We start from the raw sequence: 24,275 nt of genomic DNA, 5'->3' as shown, positions 1-24,275 counted from the left end.
TATACTTTTTCATTATTGATGTTAATTTGTTAAGAGTATAAATTTAGGTAATTTGTTGTTGTGTGTTAAGAAGTTTTAACATTCCCTTGCTAATTTTGGTTCCACTGATTTTGTGATTTCCATGTCCCCTGTTGATCAATGGTACTACCAATACCTTTGGTAGTTCCGTAGGCTACAAAAGCTTGTCAATCTCTAGTTAGTGTTGATAATTTGGTATCATCACATTGGTGGACAAAATTCAATTTAGTTCTCTACAAATGTAAAAGGAACGAAAAGAGAATGCCAAAATGTTTAGATCACAAGGTTCAGAAAAGTGACTAACTGAACATATTATTGCCAACAAGGAGTAAGAACACTAAGTACCACCTTGTTTGTAACTCGGGCGTCAGTGATACTATGCTTGAACTCCTGGTTGTCCGATAAAATCTTCTTTCCCCTGTTTTCTTGAAAGCCTAAGGTTCTTTAAATTTGCAGTAAGGGTGAAAAATAGTATATTTAAGTTTAGTTTTAAAGAGATGATGGAATATTCTTGAAAGAGTTTGATAACTCTTAAATGTATCATATGACAGGAAGATATAGTACTATGGTTGGAAAACTTTGATGGGGCAAAGATTTATATTATGGCCTTTTGAATTTCCTATTGTTGATACCAATTTCTTCAGTTTTTATTACTGAGACTGAGAGATTTATAAAGTTAGGTAATTTGTTTGTTGTGTGTTAAGAAGTTTTAACATTCTTTCCGCTAATTTTAGTTCCACTGATTTTAGTTTTAACATTGTGCATGTTTGCACCCAATATCCCAATTGCTACTTCATTTGGCAAACTAAAAACTATTATTCAGCTCTTGGATACCACATGCAGTGTCTAATGCAATCTGATGAACTTTATGCTACTATGTGTATGGACAAGATGATCTGATGAACTTTATGCTACTATGTGTAGGTGCAAAATGGTGATCTTGCTATTGGTTGGTAATATTGCTGTGGGAATAATGCAATTTTCTATGTTTTTAATTTCATTCATGGATTGACAGATCTAATTGCTACTGCTACTGCTACTGCAAATGAAGCTGCTACTGAACCAAAAACACGTTCATCAATAAAGAAGAAAAAGAATCCTGCTACTGCAAATGAAGCTGCTACTGAACCGAGGACACGTTCAGCAATATAGAACAAAAAGAATCCTACTAATGCTCCTGCTACTGCAAATGAAGCTACTACTGAACCGAGGACACGTTCAGCAATAAAGAAGAAAAAGAATCCTGCTACTGCTACTGCAAATGAAGCTGCTACTGACCACGAGTAGGCGATGACGAGTGCAGTAGCAGAACACGAGTACAAGTGTAGTAGCAGGAATAGGCGATGACGAGTGCAGTAGCAGAACACGAGTACAAGTGCAGTAGCAGAACACGAATACAAGTGCAGTAGCAGAACTGGACGAGTATGAGTGCAGTAGCAGGATTAGGTGATGACAAATGCAGTAGCAGGATTTGACGATGCAGTAGCAGGATTAGGCGATGACGAGTGCAGTAACAGAACACGAGTACAAGTGCAGCGAGTGCAGTAGCAAGATTAGGCAATGACAAGTGCAGTAGCAGAACTGGACGAGTATGAGTGCAGTAGCAGGATTAGGTGATGACAAGTGCAGTAGCAGGATTAGGCGATGCAGTAGCAGGATTAGGCGATGACGAGTGCAGTAGCAGAACACGAGTACAAGTGCAGCGAGTGCAGTAGCAAGATTAGGCAATGACAAGTGCAGTAGCAGAACTGGACGAGTATGAGTGCAGTAGCAGGATTAGGTGATGACAAGTGCAGTAGCAGGATTAGGCGATGACGAGTGTAGTAGCAGAACACGAGTACAAGTGTAGTAGCAAGATTACGCGATGACGAGTGCATTACCAGAAGAGGGGATTTGTGTTGGGAAATGTACTAGTGAGACGAAGTTTAGAAAATTTTGGTACCTCAAAATTGTGGAAATTTCAATGGATATTTTGCTTAAATTAAAATTTAGAAAATTTGATGGAAGTTTTGATATATGTGGTAAATATTCGTATCTAAAACTAGTTTTGAAGATATTTTGGAGAGTTTAAAATATCGATAAAGCTAAGTTACGAAAAAAAGTAACATAAAAAAAAGTAATATAAAGTCATTATTCTAAAAAATAAAAAAAAGTAACATAAAAGGAATTAGAAGTAAAAAAAAAGTAAAAAAAAGTAGTTGAGGGTAAAAAAGTAAATTAATTCATGACATGTGGCAAGTGGAGAGCAGATTGTCCTTATTTGTAATATTTAACCTTATAAAGGGATTAGAAGTCAAAAGAAGTAGATAAGGATAAAAAGGTAAATTAACTCATGACATGTGGCAAGTGGAGAGCACATTGTCCTTATTTGTAAGATTTAGTCCTTATATGTTTAATTCAATCTTTAGATGATGTATTTGTTAAGTTATCTTTTGTCAATAACTTATATGTAATTTGTTATAAATAATTAGTATGAGAAAGAAAAGGACACTTTCGCTGAGTTCTTTAGTCATATTGAATTGGACTCTGGATAATTCATAAACGGGTATCAATATAGGTTCATTTTTCTGTTAGTATACATAAAAAGTTATGTATTGGAATTATTAATTATGTTTTATCTAATACTCATAAAGAATGTATAGACATGACGTATACTCACTTATTTCAGCAAGTAATCATCCTTATCTATACTATTATTAAGAGAAGAGGCTTTGTTAGCTAAAATTGAAAATTTTGACAGATTTAACCCTGAAAAAATTAAAAACTTTAAGAATAAATTAAATCAGAAGGATAAATAAGACAATTATAAAATAGATTTTTATTAAGAAAATTAAAAAGAAATGATTCCACAACCCCCACTTTTCTCTCCCACTATTTTCTCTCTGCAATAACTACCAGTAAATCTACTTTTTCTGCAATAACTACCCACCTTTTAAAAAAAAAAAAAAAATTCGTACATATGCAGAGCATGTGACTGCATACTAGTTTCATGGAAGTTATGTATTTATTGTTGCAGTTAGTTGTCAACTTTTTTCTAATTCTAGTTTAAAGTTTTTGAATTGAAACCCTTTGATTCTCTTTACAAGATGAAAAAAAAAGTTTAAAGTTTTGAATAAAAATTTGTAATCATAGATATTAGTGACTAGTATATATTATTTTGAGTCGACTTCTTCGACTTTTAGTTTATCTTTTATTTGTCTGTGAGTGTTGGACTAATCATTATATAATTTCAAACTATCTTGTGGGATATGGCATTGTCACGTAGTGAGATGTACAGGTGTGTAAGTGACAACAGAACAATAGAATTATACTATTTAGAAGGATCAACAAAGAATCTCTTCTACAATTAGAAGTCTTAAAATGGCTTTAGTATGTGATAACTCTTGTGGCGTTCTCAGCGTCACCAAGCCTGGTGTCGAGACGGTCGAGCACAACGGGTGTGGCTTCAGCACCCGTCTCTCTTGGTATCGCTTCGCGGCTTAGACAAATAGTGGAGGTCCCCTTTCATCTATGGAGTTTGTCGTTTGTCAACGAAAACATCTCGCGGATTTACTGAAATCCTTTACAGTGGAGTTGCAGTGCTGGTTTTTTAGCTAATAAAATTGCAACGATGCTCGCAAGGGCGTAGCTACACATGGGCTGCGTTGGGTTATAGCCCACCCCACATTATTAAAAAATATATATATAAAAATAAAATAAAAAATATTAATTTATAACTTAATTTTAGTTTGAAAATTAAATATTAAAAAGTAGCTTATCCCAAATTTTTAAACTTAGCCTATATGTTATTAAAAGAGTTTTTGTCCATTTACCTCATTTTTAGGGATTTTTTTCCCACGTACCCCATTAAGTTTTATTAATTCTCTCTTACCCAATACACTCTAAGGGAGTTTTCCCTAATACCCCATTAAGATTTTTTTTTTGTTTTACATTTTTTTTTAATACCATTTTACCCCTCACCCTTTTGTTACTTAGAGAGAGAGAGAAAATGGAAGAGAGAGAAACCATAGGAGACTTCGCCGGAGCCCGTCACCGACCGTCAGACATGTTTATTACCCCAATAAACGTCTATTGCTCCCCAATGGAGGGGCAATAGACCTCTATTGCCCCCAATAGATGTATATTGGCCCCCAATAGATGTCTATTGCCTCCAATAGTCTATTGCCCCCAATAGACGTCTATTGCCCCCCAATGCAACTTTCGATTGCCGGAATGAAAACTAATTTTTCTACATTAAACAAATAAAACTTCCATTAAAGAAAAAAAACGCAGAGATTACATCAATTCAAAACGTCTATTGCCCCCAAATAAAACATTTTTTTTTCTTTTTTCTTTGATTATAGGCCCCTGCCTCATGTTATCTATTAAAAAAAAAAGAATGTTGTCCAAAAAAAAAAGAAGGAAGAAGCGGTCGATCTCAGACGGAAAAAGAAAATTGCAGAGGGATCCGGTCTTCATCTCCGACAAAGAGTCAACAGAAGATCCAGATCTGGAGGTTTCTGGAGGAGAGCTCGAGTTTCGGCTGGGCACCCAAGTCAAAAGCAGGCGTCGGTGCCTCGGATTTGTGACTCCGAGATCGCGTACCAGGTAGTCTTCATGCAGCTTCATCGTCGCTCCTTGACTCCGGCCGCCTCGAACCTACCAGACCTCTGACGTCGGCGTGAACAAGGACCGAGAGAGAGAGAGAGAGAGAGAGAGAGAGAGAGAGAGAGAGAGAGAGAGAGAGAGTGATCGGAGAAGGAACTGCGACGGGGTCGCACTGGAGAGGGAGAGGGAGAGGACGCAGTGGCATAATTGTAATATTTTAATTGGATTGAGGGCAAAATTGTCATTTTCTGTTAAAATTGGTAAGTGGAAAGAAAAATCTGTTGCTAGGGTAAGTGGGATAATTTTTGCATATTTTGGTGCTTTGGGTCAAGGACCCTTATTAAAATATATGATTAAATACTTGTTACTCCCTGTATTTTGCTATAGAAAATAGTTCGGTTCCTCACTTTTTACATTAAACAATTTAGTCCTTATTCTCTCTAATCTCACACAATAGGTCTAAAATGATCTAAAGTGACTATTATACCCCTTACTTCCTCTTTTTATTTTTATTTTTTCTCTATTTTTTTAATTTTTCTCTCCTTTTTTTTTTTTATACTATCTCTCTCTCTTTCTCTCCCCCCCCCCTTTTTCCTGAAAACAAAATCTCTAAAACTCTCTCAACTCTCTCTCTCTCGCCGGAGCCACTCTCGGCCTTGGATCGGAGCTCAACAGAGAACACAACCATAGCTTTTTTCCAACAGAATCTCATTGTTTCCTCCAAGTCCAGAATTCAAGGACACGAGACGAAAGGATTCTACAGTCAAAGTTCATGGTGGATCGGAGGGGGGTTCAACACCAGTGGAGGCGCGTGCGATGTTGTCTAGCGTCGATGGCTGGTGAGAATTTAAAGGTAGAATGGCTAATGTTTGCTGGGTCGAGTGATGGTGACAGCGGCAAGGCGATGACTGAAAGTCGAAGAAAACCGGAGAGCAGAGGCATCGAAGATTTGAGGTGAGCTTGTGGAGGCTGGGATATATGCCATGCATCGATCCTACTTGGGGTTGAGTCGCCGTCGACCTGTCTTTCATTTGGTGGTGGTGGTGTTTTGAGTGGCGGCTGGAAGCCGCACTTTCCGACGTAGACTTTTTTTTTTTTCCCTGATCTTCAATCCTGGGTTGCAAGTCGAGTTAGGGAGGTTGGGGTGGAGCCAACTTCAGGAGCAGCTTGGAGAGAGGGAGAGAGAGTAAATAAAAAAGGGATTAAAAAGAGAGAGAGAGAGAGAGAGAGAGAGAGAGAGAGAGAAATAAATAAATATATATATATATATATAAAAGGAAGTGAGGGGTATAATAGTCATTTTGGACATGTTGTGGACTTGTTATGTGAGAATTAGAAAGAATAAGGACTATTCAGTTTAATTTAAAAGGCTCGTTTTTCAGGAAAAAGTTTGAGGAGTAACAAGTATTTAATCCTAAAATATATTAATTAGCCCAACCTATTCTAAAATTCTAACTTCGTCCTTCAGTGCTCGATTTCATGGGATGACTTGTACGGGATCCTAGTTGGATCTCTTCCCATGTAATCGCTGATGTCGTGATTGTTGTAGCTTTTCCCACGATGACGTGGGTATCTGCAAGGTTGCTCTCATGCATGCAGGGTAGTGTTGTGGTGGCTCAAGTCTCCACTTAAGATTTGGATTTGCCGATGCAGGCATGGTATTTGTATTGCAGCGGCGGTGATGTCATGAAGTGTTGCTCGTGGTCTAGTTTGGTGTTGGATACTGGCTTCGAGTCATTTCCGGATACGAAGATAGGATCCAGGTAGGTATGTAAGCTGGACTTGGGGCCTCTATTGATTATGGGCTTCGGCCCACGTACTGTAGTTTTTCGCTTTGGGTCCCTTGTTCATGATTCTTGTTTCGTCAGAGTTCGATTGCTAATGTCCAAGTTTTTGACACCCTTGGTTGTCTTCGATCTATGGGTGCGCAAATCGTCTCTCCCAGACGGTCATGTCATCAATTATAGTTTCGGTTACGTTTATTCCTGCAAATTTCAATGCTCAAAATACTTATGCAAAGTATTTGATGCCTTATGGGTCTTGTTCAATTTATCGTTCAATTTAGATGCGCCTATTCATCTCATTTTGTTAATGTTTTACTTTCGATGCATTTCGACATCACTCTATGTACTCCTCATTATTATTTAATGCAGATTGTCGTTTTTCTTAAAAAAAAAAATAATAATAATAAAACAAACAAATAAAGACTCTATCCAAATGAATCATTAAACTAGCCTGGACTATTAACACGTAGTTCACTAATTATATAATAATTTATCCTTCTATTAACTTGAGGACTCCAAAAATTTACTTTTTTTTTTTATTGTTTTTTTTTTCTATTGAATATCAATGTATGACCATCTATTAATTAGCCACAATGAATGTCGTTTTAAAATAATACAAAAAAACAGACAAAAAGCCATAATGAAAGTGTGCATCGAATCGCTAGAACTACGCAATAAAATCTATTGTTGAAAGACAATCTGCATCATTAAGTGCAATAGAGAGAACATCATTTTAAAAGCATGACAAGGACGAGCTATTGGTTGGGGAGGTGATAGAAATCGCCCTTAAAATCGAAGTACACAATGCGATCTCTCACCGAAACAATGAAAGTAATTAGATACTGAGTCATGGCCATTTGGCGTATTTTAAAGCCTTTGATTTCAAGTTTTGAACTCTCGACGTCACCTCAAACCATAGGCGGGTCGGTTTCACCAACTTGTGATTGACTAATAAAGTCACCAAAACAGCTTATATCACAGGATTAGGCCGTTAGAGTAAGGATTTATAAAATTTTAAGTGACTGAACATCGTGTCAAGAAGCATATTCAAATGGGCAGGTCTCGTTCCACCGTCTCATAACCGACCGATGAACCCACCAAAATAGCTTATATCATAGTAGGATTAGGTCGTTGGGGTAAGGATGAGAAAATTTTAAGTAACCATACACTGTGTCAAGTGACATGTTCAAATTGGCGGATCTCGTTCCACCAAAATAGCTTATATCACATTAAAATCAGGTCATTAAGGTTCAAGATAAGACAAATTTAAACGGCAAGACACTATGTCAAGTAGAGCGTTCAACTCACAACTTACATGATAATCTCATATTTGAGAAATTCGTCGATACAAACTTCCATATACCACACTACCTCTCACAATGAGGAAAGACCCACCGGCACATGACCCTCATTGGGCCAGTTTGGTACGAATATGCTTATAAGATAAGTTGGCTTATATTGTGATATGAGAATAAGCGGTTGTTAAGTAAAACAAAATAGTGTTTGATAAATTAGATTTTTAAAAGTGCTTAATGTGTTTCTTAACTTGAAACTAAAAGTGCTACAATACAAAATAAGCTGCTTTCATAAGTTAGGTTGAGTGAGCTTTTGCTTTTAGCTTTAAATTTTAGCTTTAAAAAAGCTTAAACTTAAAAAAAAAAAAGATATTTTCAATTTTACCAAACATGTTACTGTCGAGCTACGATCTTTAAATTGAAGCAGCTTATAAGCTTTCTCAAACGTAGCATTGATGCCTTGAGCCCAGCCAACTATTAGACTTTTGGAGAAGCACATGTTGGATATATATATTTTTTGTAACATGTAATCGACGAAAAAAACACCACCTTAAAATGCCCACTTTGGAATCTCAACATACCAAATCATTTATAATTTTTTAAAATGAATTAAAAACCACTAAATTATTGAAAATGGTACAGAGAAATGGGGTCTCGATGTCCGAGTCCAAACGGCAATCTGTATGAAACCGTCAAGTCAGTGAAGCGAACGGTGATTCCGGCACCTGCTTAGACGGAGATATAAACGGTTACTGTTACACCGTCAAAAAAAAAAGGAAAAAAAGGAAACCACCTGAGTCAACGGCAGTCAAAGACACATATATCCCCCACCCCACTCTTTAAAAAAAAAAAAACAAACATCTCTCCGGTTAACAGTTGCACAGAATCCAATACATTTCTCGGTCCAATTTTCGGGCTTTTTGCTCTGGACACTATAAAACCAAAACCCCCCCACCACAACCAGTAGCACCAACCGTTTCTCTAAACTTTACTCTTTCTCACTGATAATCGGACATGGCCGAGCACCAGAGCTCCGATGCTCTGAAGAAAAACCGAGAGGAAGAAGATGATGAAGAATTCGAAGAAGAAGAAGAAGATGAAGATGAAAGTGACAAAGAAGAAGAAAACCAAAGCGGAATTCCTTCTGTGGAGTTACAAAGCTCTGGAGCGGAGTCGAGAGACGCGCGATTTGAAACCCTAGCGGTGCCTCAGTTAACTGAGAAGGATCAGTGTGCAGGTTAGTTTTTCATTTATTTTTCTTTCTATGGTTTTGTTTTGCGAGGGCTTTGTGATTTTGTTTGATGATATATATTTTTTTTTTGTGTATGGTGTGATTATAGAGAAGGCGGTTGTTTTTTTTGGTGTTGATCTCACAGGTTTTGGGGTTAACTCTGCGACGAATGATGGAGCTCAATTTCAGGTTAGAAGATATGTCATGTCTAGTTTATGAGCTCTTGATCTGGAGCTAAGGGGGAGTTGGTGCTTTCTCTTTTTTATTGTTTGTAAATTCCTATTTGCATTCGATTTTGAATTGGTGTGTGCATATTTGAGCAATTTTGTTTTTCGGAGAGGTGGAAATCATAGAATTCACATGTGCAAGATGCTGGTGGAAAGGTTTAATTCTCCAGTCAGGGATAGTAGAAAAGATTGTGATTACTGTTATGTTTGTTAATTTAAGCATTGTTGGTAATAGCAAAATTCTTCCAGCAATTCGACTTGTTATTGCTTATGATCCCGTCACGGCAATAGTTTGGGAGGGGTAAGGGGGTTGGGGTGTATTCTATTCACAGGCTTAGATACCATGACATAAGTCTTTGTGGTGGTAAATGAAAGTTATTATTCTATTTGTTGTTGAACTTAATTGCAACAAAAGAAGGAAATGTAAGAAAAGCATAAGATATTAATTTACATACTGAAGAGATTCTTTTGGGTGATATGACAAGAAGGAAATATAAGAAAAGCATAAGATATTAAATTGCATACTGAAGAGATTCTTTTGAGTGATATGACATAAAGTTATAGTTGAGAAACAAGAAGCAGAAAATCTAATAAACTGCAAGCTAGTGTTTACCTATTAAATTGGTCCAATATCTGGTTCTTTGCATAGTTTGTGTTATTTAAAAGGGGGCTGGAGCTGATTCGAGGCTAGGCCCCCTTACATTTGGTCGTTGTATATTATGTTATATATTTATCATCATTCCATGAATATAACTATTCTTTCTTTTAAAGGAGCCACTTGGGATAAGCCACCAGGAAGTTTTGGCAGCAGCACCGAACCAGCCTGCTCAGGGTCAGATACAAAATCTGCAACAGTTGAGTACTTATCCAACTTCTTTGTCAGAACTGTCACCAACTTCTGTTACTCAATCCATTTCACCCGCTCCAAGCCCAATTCTTCCAGAACAAAGACTGTCATTGCAGAAGGTCAATGGTTTATGTACGCCTGAGGAGGACAAACAAATTTCTTCTGACTTTAAGTCTATATCGCCTGTTCCTCTTGTAAAAACATCTGCTTCAGATGGTTACAACTGGCGAAAATATGGCCAGAAGCAAGTGAAGTGTCCTCCAGGTTCGCGAAGTTATTACAGGTGCACATTTTCTGAGTGTTCTGTCAAAAAGATTGAATGCTGCAATATTTCAGGCCATATAACCGAAATTGTTTACAAAAGCCAACATACTCATGATCCCCCTCGGAGGAGTAACTGCACAAGGGAAATCAAGGTTGCATCTTCTGCTGAGTGCGTGGGCAATACTGTTATAGAATATCCCTGCGAAATACTGAATGATTCAGAGCTGCCTACGACTTCGAAAGAACCTATACAAGAAAACCCAATTCCTGAAAGAAAACGACAGAACTCAAATGACTCTGATGGTAATGGTGACGTTATGATCAAGGAGGAGCATATCAATGAACCAGAATCCAAAAGAAGGCAAGTTTTTCAAACTCTACTTCCCCCCCTCTCTTATAATTTTGTAACCCATATTTAAAGGAGGAGAGGTGATAGTTGTTTTTAATAGTTTCTCCTTTTTATATCTAGATTGAAGAAAAGTAACTCAGAATATTCAGATTCTCTCTTGAAACCTGGCAAGAAACCTAAGTTTGTAGTGCATGCAGCGGGGGATGTGGGAATATCAGGTGATGGATATAGGTGGCGCAAGTATGGACAGAAGATGGTGAAGGGAAACCCCCATCCCAGGTGCATGCCAGTTCTATCATTTGTTTTCTTTTGTTCTTTTTGTTTGACATATTTTTGAATGCATTCTCTATACTTTGTGAAACATATTTACCTAAAAACACCTTGATGCAGTGAAAAATGCAATTGAAATGAAAATGTCAATGATGATAGGAGCCTCAGTTCTGGATTCCAACAGTATAATTTAACTGTTCTGTCTCGCTCTTGTTTCTTAAGCAATATTAACTATTTCCTCTTTCGTTCATTTGCGATTCCAGTCTTCCAGATCCAAGGGTAACACAAAAGCTGCAAAGGATGTCTTGTTTTATATTTTGACTGTTGGGTTATCCCTACTCTGCCATTTTGCTAGGTATCTACTGATAGTAATCAAAAAACAGTTACCACATAATGTTTGGAGCTTTATAATTAGAATTGACCTCTGATATTCTCTCTGTGGTTTTAATTTTATCTTTTTGGGATCTGATAGGGGAGTGATCTTGGCAATTCTCTTTCTCCACTTGCACTTTTATCTTTTAATAGTTTTTATATGATTCCATTCCTTGCACTTCCAAAATCTCTACCCTTTCATCAGTTGCACTTGCTTCTATTTCAAAGTAGTAATCATAAAAGAGTAGATTTGGAAAATCAATTAACAGAGACTTAAAGAAGAGAGGAGTTCTCTGAGATAGTCTAACATAGAGTTCCTCATAAATCAATTTTAGCTTTATGTGACTGGGACCTCTGCTTCATTATATATGTCAGCTGTTAGGTAGTACTTGATGATCATCTAATGGATTGTCTTACCTGCTGAATAATGATATAGGATCATTTTCAGGGAGTGTATAATGCAGCTGCCTTTAGACTAGGCAACTCCCTTGAAAATTGGTGGTCTACTTAAGAAGCCAACCACTAGCTCAGTTTACCATTCTGTTTGCATAAATGACTGCTTTTTACTATATAATCTGCTGAATCCTTAATATCCAGGTGCAAACTTTTACTTTTGTCTTGATCAATTTGCTTATATGTTTTTCTTAGGAACTACTATAGATGCACTTCTGCTGGATGCCCTGTCCGGAAGCACATTGAAACAGCCGTAGATAACACAAGTGCCGTCATAATAACATACAAGGGGATACATGACCATGACATGCCTGTTCCAAAGAAGCGGCATGGCCCTCCGAGTGCTCCACTTGTTGCCGCGGCTGCTCCTGCTTCCATGAACAATTTGCAGATTGTGAAAACTGATACTGAAGGACACCAATCTTCGACCCAGTGGTCAGTGGACAAGGGAGCTCACCAATCTTCGACCCAGCGGTTAGTGGACAAGGGAGCTCACCAATCTTCGATGCAGCGGTCAGTGGACAAGGGAGCACACCAATCTTCAACCCAGTGGTCAGTAGACAAGGGTGGAGAATTGACTGGTGAGACCTTAGAACTTGGTGGTGAAAAGGCAATGGAATCAGCTCGAACTCTTCTGAGCATTGGATTTGAAATCAAGCCCTGTTGAAAGTTCTTTTAGTCCCCGAGGACTAGTCAAGACTTGAGAAGATCATCAATCAGCTTTTCTTAGGAAAAAACAGGCAGGTGTATTTATGTTAAGATTAAGCATCACATTGGCAGGTTTGATTATTTCTTTTTTTTTCCCTCCACCTTTTAGGTGTTGTTTATAGTGCGCAGTTGTGTATATCTAGTATTGTATGTCCTAGAATCTTTTATTTGAGTAGGCTAATGGTAATGAAGCACTAAAGAAATGCGAGGCATCTTTTCTATTTCAAAATTTTTATTGAGAGCATGAATACATTTAAGTTTTGAAGCTTAATTTTATGTAGCTTTCTGGGGTAAGCTACTGTTTCTTGCCCAATTTGGTACGATTACTTTGAAAAAAGAAGCTTTTGGTCCAGAAGCCAGAAGGCTTCCTAGACAGTCGGCATCTAGATCCATACTTCATGTCCCCACATTTTTGATGGTGATGTTGTTGAGCACACACTGAAAACTTGTCTACTAATCGGGAGTCTGCATCAACTGTCCCAAGGGAACATGGAGACATTGTGCACAGATCCTTCATTATCAGCAATCCATTTAAAGCCAATAGACCTTTCAGTATAAGTTGTGGCTGTCGGTCCAGCACATCAGAAGTTTAAGTAACTTAATGCCTTCCTTATGCCTAGATATGGGTTTAAAGACTAAATAGTTAACCTTTTGATCGTACAAAAAATTGTGTATTAGTTTCTGAAGGCTATCAAGAGAAGCCACACCAACAGCACAATCACCAGTTTCATTTTAATCCACTTCAGTAATCTACAGCGCGCGAAAATCCATATTTGCTTCAGAATTCATTAATTACACACGAAACCATCTTCAACACTACCCTATACAAGAAGAGTATGAGTAGCTCTGAATGAGTCAATGTGGTAGGTAACTGATGATTGAACCGGGGTGGTCAAGACACTGTCTTTATAAGTCTTTATAAGTCTGAGGAGAAACTCAACTCGTCCAGGGCAACTGATAAGTCTGATTCTATCCCGTTCTCGGTTTTCTTTCCAGCCTCGTCCTTGGTGGCATTCTCTTCCTTCCCTTCTGCGGCGTTTAGACACTCCTGGAATCTGAAGCAACTAACCAGATGGTCATTTGTAATTCCGGTGACTTGCATGAAAGAGTATATGACAGTGGGACCCACACTGCGAAATCCCCTTCTCACTAGATCTTTGCTCATCACATCTGCTTTTGGGGTTTTGGCTGGAACCTGCCGAGGGTACCGGAATCTGCTAACTATAGGCTTGTTATTCACAAAACTCCAAATATACTTGTCGAACGATCCAAACTCATCTATGACCTGGCATCAGCAAAACCTGCAGAAAGTTAGCTGCATAGATAATCATAGCAATTAAAAAGATGCAATTATGGCTGTGGTAAAAAGGATTATTGGGCAGTAGTTATTGGTTGGAAAACTATCGGGACAAATAAGTGACTGACACTCTAATGAGGCAAGCTGGCATGCTGAAGAAAAGGAATAATTAGGTTACATGAACATTTCTTGATTTGAGCTGTATGAAGGTAGTATCACTAATTGTCTTATATGTGTGATACAAATAACAGGGGAGTCAGGGCCACCATTCAACTACTTTTTTCACCAAACCTACCTGATCAAATCATCACTAAGCACCCATTATATACCAATTGATTGCTTATGCAAACAATGTGGTCCAGAGTTAATATGACTAAGCCAAGGGAATAAGGGTAGTTTTCTTCTAGAAGGATGCAAAAACTAAATCCCACTATACTAATATAAATAGTTGAAGAGTCAATTTCTGCTGGATAAGTTCACAACCCTACAGTTTTTTAGTACTTTCTACCTATGAGTTAGTAGCATCTTCTGCTAGTCAATCTCATAGAACAGGAGAAGGAAGTGAATATCTACCTTGGTCATTTGACGTGCATTTTCAAGGATAGCACGCAACTTTGACTCAGACAATAGGGAGCTTGCAACACTTCCCGGTGCCATTAACTTCTTCTCATTCAACTTTGCGACGGCAACAGGATCAAAATCTGCAAACACTTCCCTGCAAAAAGAAGCTTGTTCATTTTCTTTCAAAAAAAAAAAAAAAGAAGCTTGTTCATTATTTACATGGAGCGGAAAGGTCTTGCAGCAGGAAGGCCCCAACTTTCATATATAATGGTATTTTGGGGCTAGCCTATTGGTAAACAAAAACGAAAACTTCAAGAGACATTACCTAAAGATGTGCTTTTTGCTTAGAATGAGAGGCCATGAAAGTTCAGCCAAAGCACCAGATAAGACAAGAAGCTCAAACAGTCTCCTGCATATGGTCAGAAAGATCAAGCAAATGACTATGAAGTATAGTTTTAACCATGAACAGTCATTTCAATAAACATGGATGCAAATAATGCTGTTATGACATACTTGTCATCGTGTACCGGAACCCCCCATTCTTCATCATGAAAAGCAACATAACATGGATCTGCTTTCAACATATAAAACACCATCAGAATATAAGGTATATGAAGAATTCAAGCAATAAAGAAAAACCTAGTTGATTCTACTATACAAAATGAGTCTCTATTAACATACGTCTAGCTATATTCACAAAACTTAATACAGTTATAAGGTTATTCATACCAATGAGATATATCAAGGGCATGCAGCCAATCTTTACATCAATCAGGTTAGAATTTCAAATTACGCTTGCCACGCTTTTGAAAAATAGAATATACTAAAAAGCTCCAATATTGTAAAACTTCCCCTTTCCCATTCATTTGATATAGTTCAGACAATATATGTGCTAATGAATTCATGTTAGCAATGAGATCATAAACAATAACGTTCGAAGAAAGTAAATTGCATTCAATTGAGACATAAACATGCTATAAAGAGCCACATGTATTTGATCCCTTCTTCACTTAAATTGAAGCCCTTCATTCTATGGTGCAAAATGCTTTGATTAACAAAGGAGACAATACAAACTGCAATCTTTTGCAATTTTGGTTTTAAACGTGGAACTTATGGTTCTTAAAAGACCTACCTTATGCAAAGAATTAGTTTGCCTCCACACTGCAAAATTGTGAATAAATTCAGGTTCCTATTCTGCTAGTCTAACACTTCCCCCAATATACTTTTCAATCAGTATATTCCAAAGCCATGGCCAAGATGATGACTAATAATTTGTTCTACGAATCTGAATGTTATACTTTAAAAGCGATCAAAAGGTCAAGTGTCGGAAGGTACACCACTACAATAAATAAAGAATAAATAAAAATAACCAATTACTCCAGAAGCAAAAAAAAAAATCACTTTAACTAAAAGAAGTAAGACGAACCAGTATTTGGCGTCACCCAAGCACACCGTTTCTTTGACTGTGAACCACCAGGAGGAGAGTCCAATCCACCATCAGAAACAACACTTCTTGGTTTTGAAACATACTGCTTCCTCCTACTCCCTACACTATTTGATCGAATCAGTCTACCAGTAGATGCTCTACTATGGAATGAATCCGTAGAGGCATCAGATGAACATGATGCATTTAGTGAAAAATTAGACTGCAATAACTGCTCGTGCCGACGAAGTACTGAAGGAACACTGAGAGAATGCAACTGAGGAGAGGTAGAAAGCGATTGCTGGGTTTTCTTGTCTTCAGCTGATGTAACCTCCTCAACCATTTTCTCAGTCTTTCTCAGAGGCTTTGTAGCTGGTTTTCGTGCACTGAATGCCCCTCCCTTGTTCCCAGCAGGTCCAAGCACGGACCGTGACTCAGAATTGGCCACATTGATAGACTTTACTCTTGGAGCTCCTGACATTCTATGACCTCTTTTGTTCAGCACCAACTTCTAGTCTTCTACACAGACCTCAGCTTTTGTTTCCCACCCAGAATCACCAAATTATGTAAAAAAAAATAGCTCGAGAGCTGTAATTCAACCACCTTATGGGTTTGTCTCAGTCCTCAATACTATCCAACAACCCTCAGATCATCTAACACCTCTCTACAAAATCCACCAAAACGCCTACTTTCACTTGCATTCACAAGCTCAAATCACCACACACCCAGAAGCATATTAACTATTAATTGACCTTGCTCTTCAAGTTCAAACACAGATCTTAACATTTCAACCACAGCCCACTCCCCTAACTTACACTTCCACAAACCCTTTGGGTCTGTACATTCACATTCAAATCCTCAAAATTCACCAACCCACTATCTCAAACCCTTTCAAAACCCACATCCAAGAACTCACTTCTCCAATGCCCAGATTCCAACTCACCCAAAAACCCCTAACAAAGTCAAGACCCAGATCACAATTCCACAAAACAACACCAAAGTGGGAAACTTTAGCTCAATCCAAACCTAGGGCTTTAGAAACCCAACTCACCTAATTCCCCAAAATAGCCAAATGAGCTATTATCAAAGAGCCTCCAAACTCAAAGCTTCCACATTCTCCACTTTCTGCAAAATCAAGAAACTACAACTATCTAGAACAAAGAAAAAGCAGAGGCCTTTGAAATGAACCTTGGGAGAGTTAGCTCACTGCAGCACCACAGAGCACAGCTGACTCAAATGGCATGGTCTCTCTGCAAGTCCCCCTACACTTTTTACCCACAAATTAATGAGATGAGAAAATGCGGGAAACTGGGTTTTCTGGGTATTGAAGAGAGAGAAAGCTTTCGATCTCAGGAATTGAAGTTTCTCTCAGACAGAGAGAGAGAGAGAGAGAGAGAGAAGAGGAAGAGACAGAATGAGCAAAAGACAGAGAGAGAGGGTGAAAGCTTGTCCTTTTTTGTAGTGTATTTCACAGGGTGACCTACAAACCCGGTTCGGTGTAACATTTTACCTCCTATCGCCGGTTAAACATTTTGTATCTGAAATCATATGAACAAATTATTCTTAAGGTTATTTAGGATTTGAGGAATCTGAACACAAGTTTGATTAGTATTTTTGGTTTTGTTTGATAGGAAGAAGAAGATGATGGGGTTATTACACCAGTGACAAACTGAAAGACAATGTGGGCCATTTTTGGAAATGAGTTTTGAAACACTACCAAATTTGGTACGGGCCTCTGTCTTATTGTGCAAATACTATAACTCATATAGTCATTTATATACATATATATACTGCAATGTTATAGTTTGATTCTCTCAGGTTTATTCTGAAACTAATAGTTTTTAGTAGGTAGCAGCAGAGAAACAAAGATTTTATATTTTGATTCTTTTAGATTTATTCTCATCGTCCTGAAACTAATAGTTTTTAGTAGGTAGCAGCAACCAACAAGCAAACAAATGATTGAGTTATGCGATGGGTGAACAATACGGATACAGGGATTAGTTACTGTTTGTCTGTTTTACAGTTCTACTGGTAAACGGACCATTGCAACTCTGCTAAACCCTAATGGCTCATATGAACATGACAATGGCATATGACAATCAAACACAGATGGACAGTAACGGGCTCGATTACTCCACTGCTTTGGTCTCTTTGTCTTCACTCTTCTACAAGATTCCTATTCTTCAATCCTTTCATGTGCTTAGAAAGTCAAATACAGTAGACTCTGGAGCATGCCTTGCCACACAATCGGTGTCCGAGTTACCAAAGCTATATCTAGAAATGTAAATTGTACCAATAAGTTTCATCGTCTCACAGTCACAAAGTTATATCCTCTGTAGGATCAAAGTAAAAACACAGATTTCAGAATCTCGGGTATACAAAGAAACATCCACAGAGAAGGCAACTGAGAAAAGTGGACTTCAAGATTGAATTAGAAAGTCATCAAATACTTGCTAAAATAGGCAAATAATCTCAGGACTTCTGTATATACCAAACTACATTACATCAGATACATAGATGCCCAAAAGGAAGAAACTGCTAATTGGAACAAGCCTAAATTGGGCTACATTTTGGGACTAAACATGATCAAAACTCAAAAGAAAATAACTGTCTTAGAGTCTTCTGGCTTCAGCCGGAAACCAAACTGCTTACAAGATCTGGAAATGACACCTGCAAGTACCCCACATAAACCAACAGTTAGTGAAGTAAACTACTAAAACTGTTGAGGATCTGCTATTTTGTTGACGTAAACAAAACACAATCGTTCGAAATAGCATCCAACCCCACTAATGGAAATATTAGAAGAATGGGAAACACAACCTCAGACGACTTCTTACCAACCAAACTTGACACATTAATTTCTACTAATGTTTTTGTCGTTTCTTAATTCTTCCCAAAAATAGGAAGAGATAAACGTGTTCAACAATACTATTCTAGCTCAGATATCATATCAGAACAGAGACTAATTTAATGCCGATTGATGAACAAGGACATTTAACTTGCACAAGATGTAATATATTTTCAGGAAGAAAAGAACAGATCTTATCCTTGAAGTAAATATCCAATCAAAGATGAACATAATAGACAGTTGAACTTTTATTATGGAATCTCCAGACACAAAAGCACCATTAAGAAACTCCAAATAAGTTTCCAAAAAAGACATTTTACTTGCAAAATATGTCTAGCATATATTTCAGGGAAGAAAAGAACAGATTCTCTCCTCGAATTATATATCTAATCAAAGATGAGCATAATAGACAGTTAAACTTATTCTATGGCATCTCAAGACCCTCAAAAGCACCAATAAGAAACTTTGACAAGTGATCAGATTATGATGACAACAAAACAAGGATGGGAACTTGTGAAAAAAGGACCATGAGAATAGACATACCCCAGCAGACCCCTGCCTTGCCATGTTCTAGGTGTCACCATTAAGTTGACTTGGGCACCTTGCCTTAAGACCATAACAGGTACAGCACAACCCTGATTCGTTTGAGCCTCAGAAGCAAGTTTCTGCAACAAATTGTCACCATTTTCTACATTGCCAAATTTCACAATCTGATCTCCAAGCTGTAAACCATCCTCTGCTGCTGGTGATGCATCAGCTATCTCATCAACCAATGCAAAAGGTACGCTCACATCCACATCCATCGCATTCGAAGAAACATTGGTTGAAGATGCCGATTCTCCAACACTGACAACTGAACCACTCTGACCATCTGCCATTTCATCATTACCAAGAATATAACACAAAATGCAATTGCCACATCTATGAAATCGGACAAAATTACACGTCTAAAACCACATCCATTTAACCACCTACCTGATGGTTTGAGGGATGATGATTTTGGAGCAAGCTTTGCCGAATGCAAAACTTGTATATTTCGGTCCAATTTCTCCGTAATCTCTTTGTAATCATTTTTCAGTTCTGCAAATTACAAGAAAAACCACAAATAACCATATGAATACTCACTGACTACTACAGCTTCCTCACGAAACTAGCTACTCAGACCACAACCAGTAAACAAAACCACTATCAAATCAAGTCACTATCGATTACGAAACGAAAACACACCACAACTAAAAGAGAGGTATATCTGTACGTGTAAAGCTCCACACTCAACAATCACTTTGTATCGACTATGAAAGAATCTATTTTTTCTTAAAAGAAACGCAATTCAAGCAAAGATTACCAGCAAGACGACGCCGTTCAGCTCGCACAGCTGGGATGTCAATGTCCTCGCGAGGAAACCCCTGCAGATTACAACAACACGAAACAATTTGAGAACAATAAAATCCCTAATTTCCCAAAACTATTGCAGAAAAACGAAAAGAACGAAATTTTAGGGTGACCTCGAAGTTAAGGAGGTTGCCGGAAAGTCCAGGGCCGCCGGGCTGAGTAAGACGCTCGATGATGGCATTCATCTCCGCCTCCAAAGCACTCCTCTTCTCCATCAGACCCAAAGTCTCCGCCTTCAGATTCGCCGCCACCATTTTTGTTTTCTTATCTTCTTCTTCTTCTTCCTCAAGAATATGAAATTTGCAACTTATAGGACTGGGAAAGAAATCGGAAAGCAAAGCGGTGCGGTGGGAGCAATTTTGGTAAAACTGAACACGTGCATCGCGCGTGCTAAGGTCTTGGATTACAAGAGAAGCGGGCCGAAGAAAAGCCCAAAATTTATGAGCCTAAACATGGAAGGTTTGGGCACGTGGAAAAAAATTACACACGGTTTAATTGATATGGTTTTTTTACTCGATTTCGTTTAACTTACTCAATTGTGTTTAGGGTGGAGAGACTTGGATTAAGTTCAGGGGCGGAACTACGTTACATTGTCACGTATAAAAATGAACCCCCCTTGGCCCACTCACAAAACAATACATTGTCACGTATAAAAATGAAAAGAAGTAAATATTAAACTTAAAAAATTAATAAGATGTTGCTTTATCCAACGAAATATGTGATACGTTTAAAAGCCACTTAACATACTCTTTATTAATTCTCAAAACAAAAACTCTTTATCAATGTGAAAGACCCAAAAAAAAAAAATCTCTAATTAACAGGTTTTCAAAGTGAAAATAAAAGTATATCAATACCCCTTTCATCTTCATATATTATGTTTATGTTTGAACCTCCCCAAGTTACGAATTCTAATTCCGCCCCTGATTAAGTCTATTTGTCTTGTTAAAATTAAAGATTAATTCTAGTTTACATACTCCAACTTTAGAGCAATCTTTAATGATTCTTTTAATTTCATCAAGATTACTCCTGCACTCTCAATTTTCATTAGCCGTATCCAATTTTCGAAGCTTCATCCAAATATTCCGTCAAATGATGATGTGGCAAGAGACAAAATTACTAAATTCCTATAGTGCCTTTCATCAAACCTAAATGAAAAAAATAATAATAATAAAATAAATCTTTTTCTTCAATTTTCTCACTTCTTCACCATGTCTCAGTTCTTCAGTTCTTTTATGACTCTTTGTTGGCGTGAGTCACTCTCTATAATTGTAGGAATTGTAGTATAATTAGACTTCTATAGTTAAGGAGAATATTATGCAGTTAAGGGGGAGAATAACACTGTGTAATTAGTTTCCTATTAAGATTATGTATATTTTGTATATGTACTCCGTCTTTAGAGAAGACCAATACATCAGAAATTCTCAAACTTCCTCTTTGCCTTTGTTCTGTTTGACTTGGTATCAGAGCAGACATCTGTCTGGACTATGTTCGTTTGTTTCCACTGCAAATTTATCTTTGTACTCTTTAAGAGTTTGTCCTTTGTCTTCGTCCTCTATTCCTTTTGCTCTAAAACCCTAAAGTTTGCAACACCTTGCCATTAGCCTCTCCTTTCTTAACTGTGTTAAAGTTTTTTATTTGTGTTACTATTTGAAGAAGAAGAAGAATGGCAGATTTGCCCCTTAGTTCACTGGTCAATGGAGGAAACGAGGGCTCTCCTTCTGCCCCTTATGATGTTGTGATTGTTCAAAACATCAACAATCAAAGGTATCAACCAAGTCAGAATTATAACAGGGGACTAGTTTCATTCAATAGTCAGGTGAATTGCAACTATTGTAAAATTATTGGCCACTACAAGAGTCAATGCCCTAAGTTGCTAAGACTTAACTCTAATAACTATGGTTGGAAATGGAATAACATTGGTAAGAAAAGCAAGGCAGCAATCCAACTGGTGCAGGTGCAAGAACTTGATTTCTATGGTGTGGAGGGCCAAGATCAAACTATGGGTAATGTTTCCCTAGCTTAGGAAAACCAAGGTAAAATTGGTGTTGCTTTAAATATTTATGGCTTTACTAGTAGTAATATATGGATAATTGATTCAAGTGTGTCTTATCATATGACTTATGATAAGTCTTTCTTTGTTCAATTGTCATCCTCATCCATAACACATGTCTCTAATGCCAATGGTGAGTCTTTCCCGGTCTTAGGAATTGGGTCTGTCTAGGTTACACATTCCATTACTCTTCATAATGTTCTCTTTGTACCATCTTTGTCTCATCATCTTATATGTGTCTCAGTTGAATACACAGAACAAATGTTCTGTAACCTTTTATCCTATGTATGTTATCTTTCAAGATCTATTCACTCTTGTGATAATTGGCAAGGGAGACTTGAGGGAGAGACTATTTCACTTGAATTGCATGTACGCAGGACAGAGACAAGAACCGCCAAGTTTGCAAAACCATGTTGCCATGACATTGAGTTTTGATCGGTTGAATGAGTTGTGGTTGTGGCATCGCCGTTTAGGTCATCCATTATTTGAAGTTATGAGGAAATCCATGCCCTCTCTGTTTTTTGGAATAAAGGAGTCTAGCTTGCATGGTGAGACTTGTGCTGTAGCTAAGAGTCATAGGTCTACCTATCCTTCCAGTTTTCATTCTAGTACACTGCCATTTGAATTGATTCATTCGGATTTCTAGGGACCTTCCAAACATTTAACCTTTTCTGGAATGCGTTATTTTGTTTTATTCATTGATGATTTCACAAGATTGACTTGGGTTGTTTTACTTAAGTCAAAACATGCAGTCTTCTTTGCCTTTACAGCTTTTCATTATCTTGTCCGTACCCAATATGATGCTTGTATTAAAATATTTTGGTCTGATAATGAGGGGAAGTTTGTTAATCATTCATTTCGTGATTACTTCCAATCTCATGGAATTGTTCACCAAACACCATAACAGAATAGGGTCTCTGAGCGGAAGAATCTTCATTTGTTAGACATGGGTCACACCCTTCTCCTTAGTGCCAATATGCCTAAATACCTTTGGGGAGAGGCAGTGTTGTGTGCCTCCCATCTTATTATTCGTCTCTCATCTTCCTCTCTTCAAGGTCGTATTCCATTTGAGGTATTGTCTAATTATGTCTCTATCCCATCTCTTAATATCCTTCCTGCTCTTGTCTTTGGTTGTGTAGCCTATGTCCATCTTTATAAGAACCAACGTTCCAAGTTAGATGCAAGGGCTCTCAAGTGTGTCTTTGTCGGGTATGGGACTCATCAGAAAGGATAAAAGTGTTATCATCCTCCCTCTCAATGATTTTATGTCACCATGGATGTGACATTCAGTGAGGATACATGTTATTTTCCACTTTCTACGACTCATAGTCAGGGGGAGCAAGGTGTCTTTTTTTGTAGGACAGTACCAAACAGGGCCAATGATCGATCTCTTTATCTTAAATGATCGATCGTTTAGTGAAGAGGAAATGTTCGGTGGCCCAAAAACCAACGACACTCCTGCAAAAACAGAAAAAGGAATTGTCGAACAGAGCCTTGTGAGTTCCAAAACAGAAAAGGCAATTACTAAATCGTCTAGCCTTGGCCATGCAATTGCCGAACAGAGCATTGCGACTTTCGAAACATAAAAAGCAATTGCTGAATCGTCTACCTTTCGCCATGCAACTACCGAACAGAGCATTGTGAATTCCAAAACAGAAAAGACAATTGCCAATTCGTCTACCCTTTAAGAAGAACCTCTTAATCATTCAGTCTCTCCCTCTCCATTAGTGGTCTCCCTTGTTCAATCTTCATCTAAGGTACGTAGTCCTATGTCCCATAACCCACCTTTGTCTAATAGTGTTACTCCTTTAACTGATTCTGCACATGTTCAAACACGAGTCTTACCAGAACGGTCCAATCGTGGCCAGCCTACCAAGAAATATGAACCAAGTTTGTGTGCTAAGACCAAATATCCTGTAGCTAATTATGTGTCTACTCATAGGTCGTCTAAACCATATGTAGCCTTTGTAAATCAATTATCTTCTGTGTCACTTTCTAGTAAAGTGCAGGATGCAATGAAGGACGAGAAGTGGGCAAAAGCAATGGCTGTGGAGATGGATGCACTTGAGAAAAATCAAACGTGGGAGTTAGTATCACTACCTCCTGGAAAAAAAACAGTTGGGTGCCGATGGGTGTATATAGTGAAACACAATTTAGATGGTTCAGTGGACAAATTTAAGGCAAGCCTAGTAGTGAAGGGTTATATGATGTGCTCATATTTTCCTATATTTGTATGCCTCTTAATCTTGATATTTTTGTTTAGTTCTCCTTATTTATGATTCATTTACATGTTTTAGTG

The 24,275-nt window shown here is 37.8% G+C and overlaps 3 protein-coding genes across 5 annotated transcripts; 1 reads left to right on the top strand and 2 right to left on the bottom strand.

Moving 5' to 3' along the window:
• The first annotated feature begins 8,545 nt into the window (after positions 1–8,545).
• On the top strand, positions 8,546–12,629 carry LOC112186078 (probable WRKY transcription factor 32). 3 transcript variants are annotated; one of them, XM_024324440.2, is made up of 5 exons: positions 8,546–8,921; positions 9,061–9,104; positions 9,914–10,614; positions 10,723–10,881; positions 11,893–12,629. In XM_024324440.2, exons 1-5 carry the CDS (start codon positions 8,699–8,701, stop codon positions 12,362–12,364), a joined length of 1,599 nt encoding a protein of 532 aa, XP_024180208.1. In that variant the 5' UTR covers positions 8,546–8,698; the 3' UTR covers positions 12,365–12,629. The 3 variants fall into 3 exon arrangements, with proteins under 3 accessions (XP_024180208.1, XP_024180207.1, XP_024180206.1); XM_024324439.2 differs by having other exon boundaries at positions 9,052–9,104; XM_024324438.2 differs by having other exon boundaries at positions 9,025–9,104.
• Positions 12,630–13,048: 419 nt separating this feature from the next.
• Positions 13,049–17,384, bottom strand: LOC112186079 (probable GMP synthase [glutamine-hydrolyzing]). The gene is made up of 5 exons (XM_024324443.2): positions 15,690–17,384; positions 14,777–14,834; positions 14,589–14,672; positions 14,276–14,417; positions 13,049–13,690 (listed from the first exon to the last, which is right to left on the bottom strand). Exons 1-5 carry the CDS (start codon positions 16,165–16,167, stop codon positions 13,322–13,324), a joined length of 1,131 nt encoding a protein of 376 aa, XP_024180211.1. The 5' UTR covers positions 16,168–17,384; the 3' UTR covers positions 13,049–13,321.
• Positions 17,385–18,091: 707 nt separating this feature from the next.
• Positions 18,092–20,250, bottom strand: LOC112188229 (26S proteasome non-ATPase regulatory subunit 9). Its single transcript, XM_024327312.2, has 5 exons — positions 20,040–20,250; positions 19,880–19,940; positions 19,510–19,614; positions 19,078–19,405; positions 18,092–18,356 (listed from the first exon to the last, which is right to left on the bottom strand). Exons 1-5 carry the CDS (start codon positions 20,178–20,180, stop codon positions 18,335–18,337), a joined length of 657 nt encoding a protein of 218 aa, XP_024183080.1. The 5' UTR covers positions 20,181–20,250; the 3' UTR covers positions 18,092–18,334.
• Positions 20,251–24,275: the final 4,025 nt, after the last annotated feature.

The sequence above is a fragment of the Rosa chinensis genome, chromosome 2, assembly GCF_002994745.2.
Source record: "Rosa chinensis cultivar Old Blush chromosome 2, RchiOBHm-V2, whole genome shotgun sequence".
In the NCBI taxonomy this organism is placed as follows: domain Eukaryota; kingdom Viridiplantae; phylum Streptophyta; class Magnoliopsida; order Rosales; family Rosaceae; genus Rosa; species Rosa chinensis.
The sequence above is the reverse complement of the archived record's forward strand: the minus strand, read 5'-3'. Positions and strand labels throughout refer to the sequence as shown.